The following is a 12,445-nucleotide window of genomic DNA, read 5'->3' as shown; positions in this document are numbered from 1 at the left end:
ATTTCCACCGCTCCCGAGCCCCTGGAAACCACTAACCTGCTTTCTGTCTCTATGGATTTACCTATTCTTGATGTTTCATTTAAATGGAAACACGTAATATGTGAACTTTTAAGTTCAGCCTCTTTCACTTTTGTTCTCAAAGCTTACCCATGTCCTAGCATGTATCAGTTCTTCATTGCTTTTCATGGCTGAATAATGTTGCATGGTATGGATAGACCACATCTGTTCATCCAGTCATCCATTGATGGACACTTGAATTGTTTCTACCTTTTGGCTATTGTGAATAGTGCTGCTATGAACATTCTGCACAAGTGGTTGTTTCAACCACTGTTTTCCATTCCTTTGGTATATACCTAGGAGTGGAATTGCCGGGTCATATGGTAAGTCTGTTTTAACGTTTTGAGGAGCTGCCAAACTGTTGTCCAGAGTTTTCCTTTCCCGCCAGCAGTGAGTCTTATTTGGTTTTAATCTGCCTCAGCACTATGCAGGTACATACAGGGAAGGAGAGACAGCTGTTATTCACTGAGATATTAGATGCCTGGCACTGTGAGAAAGCACTTTTCCTATGCTGTACTATTTGATATTGGCAGCAACCTAAGAGCTAAGGTTGATATTGTTTCCATTTTACGAATGGGAAACCGAAGCCCACAAGCCTGAGATACCCAACCCACAACCCCATAGAAAATGGCAGGGTGGGACCCAAGCCTTGGCAGCTCTGACTTGAAGGCCTGAACAGTTTGCTTTTCCAGTACCACATGCTGACCCCAACAGGCAGCTGTCTGACAAGTGAATTATTAAGTAGTGTAAAGCACTGTATTCCAGGAGAACCAGCTCTGTCTGCTGGGATGCAAGATTCACCTACAAGCCTCATGACGCCCCTATCACCAGCGGTCAGACCATACTTGAACAAATTCCAATACGTGACTAAGGCTCTGTTCTTTCTTCAAGATCCAGTTTAGTGCTACCTTCTCCATCAAGACTTCTGACCCCTCCCAAGCAGATGGATCTTGTATCTGCTCCCTCTTTGAAGCCTTTGCACTTCTCATTAAGCACTAATATCACTGTTAATTTGTTACTTGCTTAACAAGTAACTGTTAACTTATTACAAACAGTTACAAGTAACTGGATAAATTATTTTATTTTTCTATTGCCTATAGGAGGCTGATTATAATAGGTAATTATATTTTTGAAATCACTGTTATTCCCAGAGTTGTGGGACTTGAGAGCAGCATGTCAATGAAATCCCATGCTTGCGTTTATGAAGAACATTTGCCTAATAGACCAGCTTAGTCCAGAAATGGGCCAATGAAATGGAAGGTAGACAAGAGTCATAGTGTTTTAGAAGCCTCAGAAAGAGAAGGAAAATGACCTGGAAAGAACATCATCTCCCCTGATCTCTCATCGGGGCTCCCAATAACCTAGCCTCAGGTCAATGCCCTGGTCTCCCACTGAGAACTCATAACTTAGTGAGAATGAGAGGAAATAACAGCAAATTATTTCAAGGGGAAAGAAAGTGGACTAATAGGTCCTTGGCAGGATGTTCAGAAATCCTAGAACAATGATTCAGCTCTACAGAAATGTTTCTAATCTAACCTAACCTTTTAACAAATTTAGCAAAAGGGAGATGGTATCAGCACTCAAATTAGGATAACTCGAGCTGATCTTACAGATATAGATCACCAGAGGGCCTAGTTATGAAGGTGTGGATGGGTAGAGGGGAACCAGACGTGTTATTGCTCAGAGGCCTGAAGTGAGGCGGAGGGAGAGGTGACAGGAACCTGACCCAGGAGTTGAGTAGCGCAGACCGCCCTGAGAGGTTCAGGGCCAAAGCCAGCCTAGGGGTCCTTGCAGGGAGGGGCCAGAAGAATAAATACCCTGGCCTCGTTCTCCTGCTAGCCTCCCCCCTTCACACACACTGGCCAAACCCAAGTAGAAGCCATGGGGAAGGGAGGACTTCTTGCTGGGTACATGGTAAGTCAGCCTCCAGGGCAGAGAGAAGAGTGGAGAAAGATGAAGGGTGACCTGGAGGGAACAATGGGACACTACTGGCACAGAGGATATGAAAACAAGAACAGGCAAATTTGATGAATACAAACTTTGTTCATTGCACCCAATCAACCTAGAGAGCTGTGCTTTACTCAATATTGTAACATGGAGTACAGATGGCACGTCAGTCAGCAAAACAAAGCCAGGAGCAGAGAAGCAGCTGCAACCCCAGCACAGGTTCCAGAGCAGAGGAATTGACTACTGTAGTTTGCAGACAAGTAGAAAGGTCATCAAGGGGAAAAGCAGAATGAGAATGGCAGCAGGAGGCCTGAAATAACCTGTGAGCCATGAGGCTCCTTCTAAAAAGAAGGTGCAGGGCTTGGGAGCAGTTCTTGTAGTTCTTCTGAGTGTGTGGTGGCGAGGGGAATAGGGGATTAAAGACCATTTCACTGTAGTTACAGCCTTAGTTGTTCCCAAGACTGGGGAGATGGGGAGCAACAATGATTGCCTGGTAACAGAGCCCCCTTCCCTCACCTTATCCCAGAGACAGCTGGCTTTTTACTTTAATATGTAACCCTTGACTAGGGGGCCAGATAAGGGTGTCCTACCAAACTGCATCCCTTCTCTGCCAGCACCAAAGTCCCTATAATTACAGCTTGCTTTTGCTGGGGAGCCTTTAGGCTCTGAAGCAACCTGGTTAATTTAGGAACAAAGAACGTTGTTCCTAAATTGCATCAATTATTTTAGAGAAAAAGCTTGTGGAGCTTACGTTACCTTCTTTCCCAGGAAATGGCATTACTTTTTCTTTTTTCTTCTTCAGCCAAAGGCTCACAAAGAGTTGAAAACATTATAAATAGTTACAGAAATAACTATTTATAACACTTTCAAAACACTCTTCATAACAAACTAATAAACAGTTCAACTTCACCAGTAGTCTGACAACTCAAAATGGTGAAAGTGTTGAAAAGTTAAAAGGCATTGTTGGCGACTCTGCTGAGACTGGCACTCTTGTGCCAATTACAAGTGCAAAATGGCACCTTTCTGGTATTAAAAAATTCATATCCTCTTCCCTAATAACTCCACTTCAGGGAAGCTATCCTAAAGAAAGAGATGTGTACAGAGATTTATTTGCAAAAGCGAAATGAAAAATTGAAAGCAATGTCATTGTATAAAAATAGAATTACATATGTGATGTTTCACATTGATTAAAACATGTTTGAGTGATGGCACAGGAAGAAGCAGTGTGATGGAGTCATTAGGAGCATAGAATCAGGGGTCACTCAGATAGATCTGAGTCTTCATTTTGACCACAAGCACTTTGAGCTTTACAGCAGCTTTGACTCCCTAAGCTTCAGGGGAAAAGATGCCTTCATAATGGAGAGGTCTGGCAGGGGGTGGGGACCACCTTAATGAAGTGACCAAACTGTATCACCAATGATGAGGCCAACTGACATGATGTGCCTCCCAACAATACACAACTGGAAGGACACAAAATCTATCTACTATCATTCCCCCAAATTTTTAAACTGACTCGAATCATGAACAAACTCATTCTGAAATTCTGGAACACATCTAGGGTACTCGTCAAAGAATGTCAACATCACTTAAAAAAAAAAAAGAAAGAAAGAAAGATTGTTCTATGGGACTTCCCTGGCGGTCCAGTGCTTAAGACTTTTCCTTCCAATGCAAGGGGTGCAGATCTGATCCCTGGTCGGGGAGCTAAGATCCCACATGCCTTGTGGCCAAAAAACCAAAACATAAAACACAAGCAATACTGTAACAAATTCAATAAAGACCTTAAAAATGGTCCACATCAGGACTTCCCTGGTGGCACAGTGGTTAAGACTCTGTGCTCCCAATGCAGGGGGCCCAGGTTTGATCCCTGGTCAGGGAACTAGATCCCACAGGCATGCTGCAACTAAGGAGCCTGCGTGCCACAACTAAGGAGCCCGCCAGCTGCAACTAAGACCCGGCACAACCAAATTAAATAAATATTTAAAAAAATAAAAATACTTATGAATAAATATTTATAAAAAATGGTCCACATCAAAAAAAATCTTTAAAAAAAAGATTGTTTTAGATTAAAGGAGACTAAGAGACATAACAACTAAACACAATGTAGGGTGAAGTGCCATAAGGTCTGCAATTTACTTTCAAATATTTCAGAAAAGCAAACAAATGTAGCAAAATGTTAACAAATAGTGAAATCACATGAAAGTCACATGGATGTTCATTGTATTATTTTCAGTTGTTCTGTAGGTTTGAAACCTTTTGAAATAGAGTTCAGAGACTAAATTTGCTTCCTTGAAGGTGGTAAAATCTCTTAGGGTTGTAGAGAGGACTATATGAGGCAGTGCATATAAAGAGCTTAGCGCAGCACATGCAAGAAACGCTAACGATGTGCTTTGGTACCTTATTATTTATGACCACAATGGAAATATGTGTTTGTCCCCTAAGGATTTCTACCTCTCCATTCTCTATCATGGTGCAGGATCGCACTCCCCCACCCCTTTTGATGTTGGCATGGCCATGTGACTGGACAGTGAAACATGAGATAAGCGATATCTGTCACTTCCACATGGGAGCTTTAAGAGCCACCATGTAACTCACAGCATAACTTCCAGCTGTGCAGTGACCCACAGAGCACATGCTGACATAAAGCCTTTGGCTGACTGGATTCCTGAGTCACTGCAATGAGTCTTCCTACTGATTCACAGTGGCTATGTGGAGTGAGCAAGACAATCTTTTGTCGTATGAAACCAATGAGCTTTAGGGACCCTAAATTACAGCCTAATCTAACCTAGGAGTCCAGAAACTACTGCCCTCTGGTCAAATCTTGCCCATCACTTATTTTTGTAAATAAAGTTTTACTGGGATACAGCTGTGTGTATCATTTATATACTGTCTGTGGATGCTTCAGCACTACAACAGCAAGAGCTGAGTAGGTGCAACAGACACCATATGGCCTGTAGAACTGAAAATACGTACTACCTTGTCCTTAACAGAAAAGTTTGCTGACCCCTAACCTACTCTATCTTGACTGACACAATCATATTTTAAGACAAAATAGAAAAACAAAAAAACAAAAAAAAAAACCAAAGGATTTATAAAACATGACTTTTAGCTGTAAAACCTCGGGCAAGTTATTTATTGCTTCTACAACCTTTTAGTTGCCTTTGTGTAAAATGAGAGTATTAACAGTATCTACCTCATATGATGCTGTGATAATTAAATGAATTCTTGCATGTAAAAACTTGGAACCAGGAGGCTTGGAACAGCAATGCTGGAGTAGCCAGAAGGAAGTGCAGGAATATGAGCTGAGGGATATAAAGTCATGAAAACAAGAACTCAGTACATTGTAGACACCCGATAAATGTTAGCAATTATTCCACTTACATAAAAATAAAATATATTTGAACAGAAACAGAAGACTAGAAGGCAGTAACAAATAACAGTAACCACGGTTATCTTTTAAAATATTAAGAGATAGGATCAGGAATGGTTTTATTTTTTTTCCTTTGTTACCATTCCGTGCTTTAAATTTTTCTACAACAAACATAATAGATTTTATAATCCGGAAAAAATAATGAATGGCTTTTATAATTGCTGAAAATTTTTAATATTTCTGTCATTTCACAAAACATCTTTTGTTGACATCCTACAAATGATACCATCCAATAATGTCCCAATGCTTTCTTCTTGCGTAGATAGTTTATATATCTGTAAAAATAAAAGACAGATTATGACATGCTGACATATTCATGTACTACTAATTTTCATTACACGAGCATGTATATGTGAATTAATTTATTACGCAATTATTGGGATAATGGTGTAAAATCACAATGTGATTAAAGTATGGAAAATAGATGACAGTTCACCACTTACATCAAAAGTTTCAATTGCAGTTATGGTGATAACTCTCTAAACATAGAAATACATTTGTACCAGTTTTAAAAGCATACATCTAGACATTAACTTCATACTACATTGTGTAAGATATAGATATTTAAATGTACTGTGTAAGGTACAGATATTTAAAATTATCTATTCTTTTAAAAAGAATGCATTGGGCTTCCCTGGTGGCACAGTGGTTAAGAATCCGCCTGCCAATGCAGGAGACACGGGTTCGAGCCCTGGCCCGGGAAGATCCCACATGCTGCTAAGCAAATAAGCCCGTGAGCCACAACTACTAAAGCCTGTGCTCTAGAGCCCACGAGCCACAACTACTGAGCCCGTGTGCCACAACTACTGAAGCCCGCGTGCCTAGAGCCCGTGCTCGGCAACAAGAGAAGCCACCACGATGAGAAGCCTGCGCACTGCAACGAAGAGTAGCCCCCGCTTGCCGCAACTAGAGAAAGCCCGTGCGCAGCAATGAAGACCCAACGTAGCCACAAATAAATAAATAAAATTATATATATAAAAAAAGAATGCATCAACTAAGTTTTTAATTATGTTGCATAAACCTGCGTTTCCAATTCTTTGCATCTATAATTATTTTTAAAGTAACTTTTAATTATATTAACCTTTCTTAAAAGTTAAAAATGTATATAGAAGCATTGGTGTTCAGTAAGCAAACAGTATTATTCCACATCTATCATGCTCTTTCTAAAAATACAGGCTTACAAACCTTTTTGACTTCCGTAATATTTGTTATTTCAGGGAGATTTCTGAGAGAAACTTGATGGCCTTCTACCTGAGATATTAGGTATTCTTGATTTATTTGTTTTTCTCCCTCTTCAATATAAGCAATCAGAACTGAAGTGTCATTTGCTGAGATACCAAATTTTTTCAAGGCCTCTGAAATCTAAGGGGGAAAAAAAAGACAATAAAACCAGTAGTTTCAACATCTGAAACCTCTCCCCATTTGTGCTCTTTCCTGGTCAGATTCTTATTTTTCATATCCTAATGGTTTTCTCTGTCTACAGTTTTTCAACAATCCCTTCCTAATATCTACCAGCTCTGCCTCTTGAGTACTCCCTGCTCAAAGCTGCACTTCATTCCCATAGAGTCAAGCCTGGACTTGGCATGGCGCACGAACACCCACTCCCCCTGGACCTAAGTGACCCTCTAGCCATGCACTCCTGCCCTCTAGCCAGTCGGGACTGTTTGGGGCTCCCGTCATTTCATACTTTTTTGCCTGGGCTCACACTTTGCCCTCTGCCTGGAGTGCCCTCATCTTTCAAGGTCCAGTTCAAATGTCACTCCCCTTGCACTTTCCTCCTTACAGAATGAATTGCTTCTTTGTTCCCACAGATTTGCATTATTATTCCCATTATATCAATTATCTTAGGGCATTTGGACTTTGTCTTGTTCATCTGCCTTCCTCAGAAACATATTTGTTTCTTCTGCCCCTACAGCTGGAACAGACACAAGCTCAACAGATGTTTATGAATTGTACAGTCTCCTGAGTTATTTCAGTGATCTCAAAGAAACAATAGTAACCCAGTAATTTTCCCCCAGGTACTGGGGAATTCTATCACCACACATTTTATAAACTTTTCAAACATCTGTATTTTGAACTATGCCATGGGTTTCCTAACTTTTCTCTTGATGTCAGCACTTGATTGTGTTGTTAATAGTAGCAGTAATACTAAAACTTTGTCAGCAAAATTACATTTTTTTTTCAAATGTGCCCCTGGTAGAATATTTTAAACTCAACAACTTTGATTTCTAACAGTATCTCAAACCACAAACTCTTCCTATGCACTGGGTGTGTGAGCACGTGTTAAAGGGCTGTTCTAGGTCCCAGGCAGACTTCTGGTGTATGGAAAAGACATGGGTTCTATCCTCAGAGAGTTTATGGGGAGAACGAAAGATACACATGATAACACACAAATATCCATGCCTAATTTTTATCATTAGATTTAAATATCACTTAGAGTGATCTTCCTGACTCTCTATGGTCAGGAAGGACAAATAAAACTATCCTCACTTAATTTAGCTAAACTTTAGTTTACTCATATGTGAAGTGACTCCAAAGCTTATTTGTCTAGTAAGAGGCAATACTAAACCTCAACTCTCTGTCCAGCATTCCTTCTTCACTATTATTTTTGTTTGTTACTAACAACAGGCTCCAACCCAACAATAAGTACAAAGGCTACCATGACAAGGTCAAAAGATATAAAGTAAGTAAATTCCATATTAATTACATTGTTATTTGGGGAAAGATTGAAAATAATTTCAGTAGATAGAGTTCTTGTCTTCATTTTTCCCAGTTTGTAGAGGTGAACTGCTTTGTTTGCTGCCACAAGTATCTGAAATGGATCGACAATCTACCAAAGAGAACAAAAAGAATTACGTACAGAGAATCTGGAGTACTCTGAAGACATATGCCCTATATCATGGTAACTCCAGTGTCAGGCTGTTTTACTTCATCGCAATTCTTACGGACTACATTTTCAAAATTTTCAAAATCTCAAGGGCCTACGGTGTTTAGAAAATCACAGAATTTTACAGCTGCAAGCAACTTAGGTAAATAGTAAAAAGTTTTAAAACAACACTTATTGCGGGCTATTATTATGGGAAAGGCCATATTCTCAACATTTTACCTTCATTTTCTATACTTCTCAAAACGACCCTATGATATCTGTATCATTATTCACATGCAATAGATGAGGAAACCAAGGCAAAGGATGAGTTGGAATTCCAGTTCTGTCACTTACCACCGAGGGAACCTGGGCAAATTCCTTAGTGTTTTATCTGTAGAAGCAGATAATCACCATACTTACTTCACAGGGTTGTTATGAAGATTAAGTGAGTTCGCGGTATATGTAAAGAACTTAGAACAATGCCAGGAACCAAATTAGCACTATATAAAGGTTGGCTACCACTTGCTCAAAGTCATAATAAATGGCACATCTGGGATTTAAGTCCTGCTGATTCTACCACTATGCAATGTCTCCTTTACAGAGATTTTCTAGTTCAGAAGAGAAGGTGGAGATCCGGGCATCTGCCATCACATCAGAGCTAGACCACCTTTCACATCTCCAAGGGCAGGCCCTGGCACTTCGGCTTCTATTCACTGTTAAATTCAAGGCTGGCCAAATCTGATTCCACTCTACAGCTTGGACAAGAACTTTTTACCTGAAGATAGCAGTTTTAGGCTAACCTATAACGTCATGAAAAATCATCATATTCTTAAACTCCCCATATAGTTCACTCATTCCCACGAGTACTTACCACTGTAGGATTTATTAATGAGCCGTCAATGGCACCTTCCATGGCCTTTTTCCTCAAGTCTCCAGCATTTTCTACATCTTTAAATAACAGAAGGGTCACCCTGTATTCGGGAAATAGGTCCAGCTGATGTGTTAACTGCATTTCATCGATAAGCAAGATTCTATTGCACAAGACCAAAAGACCAAAAGTTTACAACGGTAAGTCACTAACAAACAAATATCCTTACTAACAATTAAATATATTAAAGTAACTTGAATAATGAGATGTAGAACTGTTAAACTAGAAAAATCCACCCCAAAACATTTGGCATTCTCATGAGACACTGTCTTCCTAACCCTGCTGAGCTGTTTCTAGCTTCCTTTACCATTCCTGGGAAAGGATCAAGGTTGACACCTGGCCCCCTGGCTGTGCAGATAAGGCAGGCTCTGATGCATGGAAGAAGGGCAGCTTCCCAACAGACAACTAGGAGCAGAAAACTAAAAATTGTTTAGACCACAGGTTAATTATAGCATTAAGGAAAACTCACTCTAACTTGGTCTTTTTAGCTTTCTGATCTCACCATTTGTTTATATTTTAGCAGAACCTAGACACAAATATAAAGAAAATAATCTTATAGAAGAAAGTATGACACAACTCAAAGATATTCATTTCACACATGGGAATTTAGCCACGAGGGTACAATTCTTAAATGATAATACTGACCCTTTATAGACGTAAATTTAACAAGGACATAAAATACAAATAACTGGAAAGACATAATCCATCTTTGAAATGGAAAAACTAAGCACTGCAAAAATCTGATCTTTAAAACAATTTCAATTAAAGTCCCAATGAGATATTTGGGTGAGGCAATTTTATAGGTTCATTTTATCCTTTTACCTACGTTCCATTGCTAACATTTTTCTTAAGGAATAAATTGGCAATCTGAAGATTTATGTAATAAGATGTCCTTCTCATCATCCTAAGAGTAAAAAGTTGAAAACCTACCTAACTAGTAACAGGGGATTGGTTTTTACAAAACAACCACTAAAAACTAGTCTTGAAGAGTAGTTAAGGATGTGTAAATATAGCAATAAATAACATTAAGTACTTCACATCTGATTGGAAAACAAAACACAAAATGTGACATAAATTGTGGGGTTTTTTAAAAGGTACACAAAAAGAAAAAATATTGAAAGAAAAATACAACAAAAAGTTATCCTTGACTTGCTGGAATTACATCTGATCTTTTCTGTTACAATCAGGAAAGAATAAAATTTGTGAATAATGTCCTAGCACACAGCAGTTCAACCTTTATTATCATGATAACGTCCAATGGAAAAAAAAAATAGACACAGACAGAATGTATACCCAATTATACAAAAGGATGCACTCAGAAAGCAAAAACATAAAGGAAGCACACCAAAGTACGGCCATCTTGGATAGCAGAATTGCAGGTAATTTTTACTGTTTTCTATAAAAAATATTTTTGTGTGTATGTTCTGAATTTTCTGCAGTGTGCACACAAAATATAATGAGTACATATAACCAGGGAGGAAAAAACTTTTTGTGGTTTTTTTTTTTACACTAGGGGAAAAAGGTCCCCTAGCAAACGTCAAATTGGTTTGTTTTGTTTTATATAATTCACTCAGGTCAGAAACTTCGAATCATCGTTGGATACTAACCTCTCACTCAAATCCCATATCTAATCCAAAAGTCTTGTCAATTTTTAATTATCAACTCGACAGCTCCAATTCTCTCCTATACCCACTGCCACCACCGTAGGCCACCATCTCTCATCTACATCTGTGACCTCCTAGAAGTGGTCGCCTCACCATTCCTGCCCTCCTATCATCCAACCTCCACCCACGGGCGTTCCAAACTCTATGATCTGAACCCTTCCTCCCTCTTCGGCTTCCTAGCGCACCCCTCCCCTGATCGCGCTCATTCCGCCACCGCCGCACTTGACTTCTCAGCTTCAATTCACCAAGATCCCGCCCCCACGCGCCCTCTAGGACAGGCAGTTCCCCTGATGCAATCCTCCCTCCCTTCAACTCGCCGGTAAGAGCCCATTTACCAGCGCGCCCAGAACCCAGGACTAGCTCCCTATTCTACGAGCTCCTCTGTCACAACTTTGATGAGTCGCGGCCTTATCAGGATGATGTATCGTCAGCTGACACATCAGGGAGAGACTAAGCAGATCATTGCCGGGCTGCATCCTAGGGCCGGGCCTCGGGAGCCGCTCGATAAACGAGGAAGCCGAGGATCACACCCGTTGTCTAAAAAATGGGTGCCGGGACTGCGTCTTCCGTTCCCGCCCGGCCAGCTCTTGCTCGGCGAGGACTCACCGTCGCGTCCCTGTTCGTCTCGTAAGATCTTCCCCACGGAAACAAAGCCCTGAACTTCCGGAAGATCGTCCTCAGCTGCGCCCCTTCTCCGCCCTCCCGGCACACCCTTCTTCCCCGGCTTGAATCGCATCAGCGGACGCGAAGGAGAGCCGGGGCTCCGTCCACCACTTCCGGCGAGGGAGGAGGCGAGACTCCTCCGGCAGGGCTGGAAGCTGGGGGGATCTGTGTGGGGCTCCGTCCGGTCCTTAAGCACCTTGACCTTGGACGAGACGTCCTCAGTTTCCTCCTGTGCAAAGAAAAGTATTGGCTCCAATGAGCTCTACGTACGTCTCCGCTGCTCGAGATTCAACAGTTCTTTTTCGAGGCAGGCGGGATTCAGTTTGCTTCTTGTTCTGGGTACGCTCACTGGGGAAGGATCTCCTGGAGCCGAACGCAGTCGGCGACCTACCTGAGGTACTTCAGAGAGAGGTGACAGTACGTTAATGGAGTCAACCTCTTCATTCAGCAGGCTCACAGATTTGACTTGTCATCCTTAAATGTATCAGCCTCTAAAAGAGGAGGTAATCCGCTGAACAGGCTGCAGGGAATTATTTTCCATGTTTTTTATGCTTGGGGCTCATGTTGGTCAATACTTTTCTTTAAACAAAAAGACAGGTAAATAAAAAATAGGGTGGATATATGCTATGGAGAAAAAACCAGAGGAAATGAGGTAATGTCAGGCCGTGGGTATTACTATTTTAAATAGGATGGTTAAGAAAGATCTCACCAAAAAGGGCCATTTGAACAGTGACTGGAGGAGGTCTGGAAGCAAGTTCTGTGTGTATTTGAAGAGCAGCATTCCAGGCAACAAAGAGTGTTCAAAGGCTGAGACAGATATGGCCTTAGCCTATTTAAGAAAGAGCAAAGAACCTTGTGGCTTGAGCACAGTGGGAATATATATGAAAAAAAAA

General features: G+C 40.8%; 1 protein-coding gene across 7 annotated transcripts; it reads right to left on the bottom strand.

Annotated features, from left to right (window-relative positions):
• Positions 1-2,542: 2,542 nt before the first annotated feature.
• Positions 2,543-11,707, bottom strand: TPRKB (TP53RK binding protein). 7 transcript variants are annotated; one of them, XM_089922965.1, is made up of 5 exons: positions 11,496-11,699; positions 9,169-9,268; positions 8,139-8,261; positions 6,617-6,793; positions 2,543-5,706 (listed from the first exon to the last, which is right to left on the bottom strand). In XM_089922965.1, the coding sequence occupies exons 2-5, from the start codon at positions 9,208-9,210 to the stop codon at positions 5,620-5,622; spliced, it is 429 nt and encodes a 142-aa protein (XP_089779091.1). In that variant the 5' UTR covers positions 9,211-9,268; positions 11,496-11,699; the 3' UTR covers positions 2,543-5,619. The 7 variants fall into 7 exon arrangements, with proteins under 7 accessions (XP_089779091.1, XP_022418805.1, XP_022418804.1 ...); XM_022563097.3 differs by lacking the exon at positions 11,496-11,699 and adding an exon at positions 11,225-11,447; XM_022563096.3 differs by lacking the exon at positions 11,496-11,699 and adding an exon at positions 10,833-11,171.
• Positions 11,708-12,445: the final 738 nt, after the last annotated feature.

This window comes from Delphinapterus leucas, chromosome 13 (assembly GCF_059928025.1).
Source record: "Delphinapterus leucas isolate spDelLeu-1000000601 "Yukka" chromosome 13, BTC_Dleu_Yukka2, whole genome shotgun sequence".
NCBI classification, from domain to species: Eukaryota; Metazoa; Chordata; class Mammalia; order Artiodactyla; family Monodontidae; genus Delphinapterus; species Delphinapterus leucas.
This window is presented reverse-complemented; position numbering and strand designations above follow the sequence as displayed.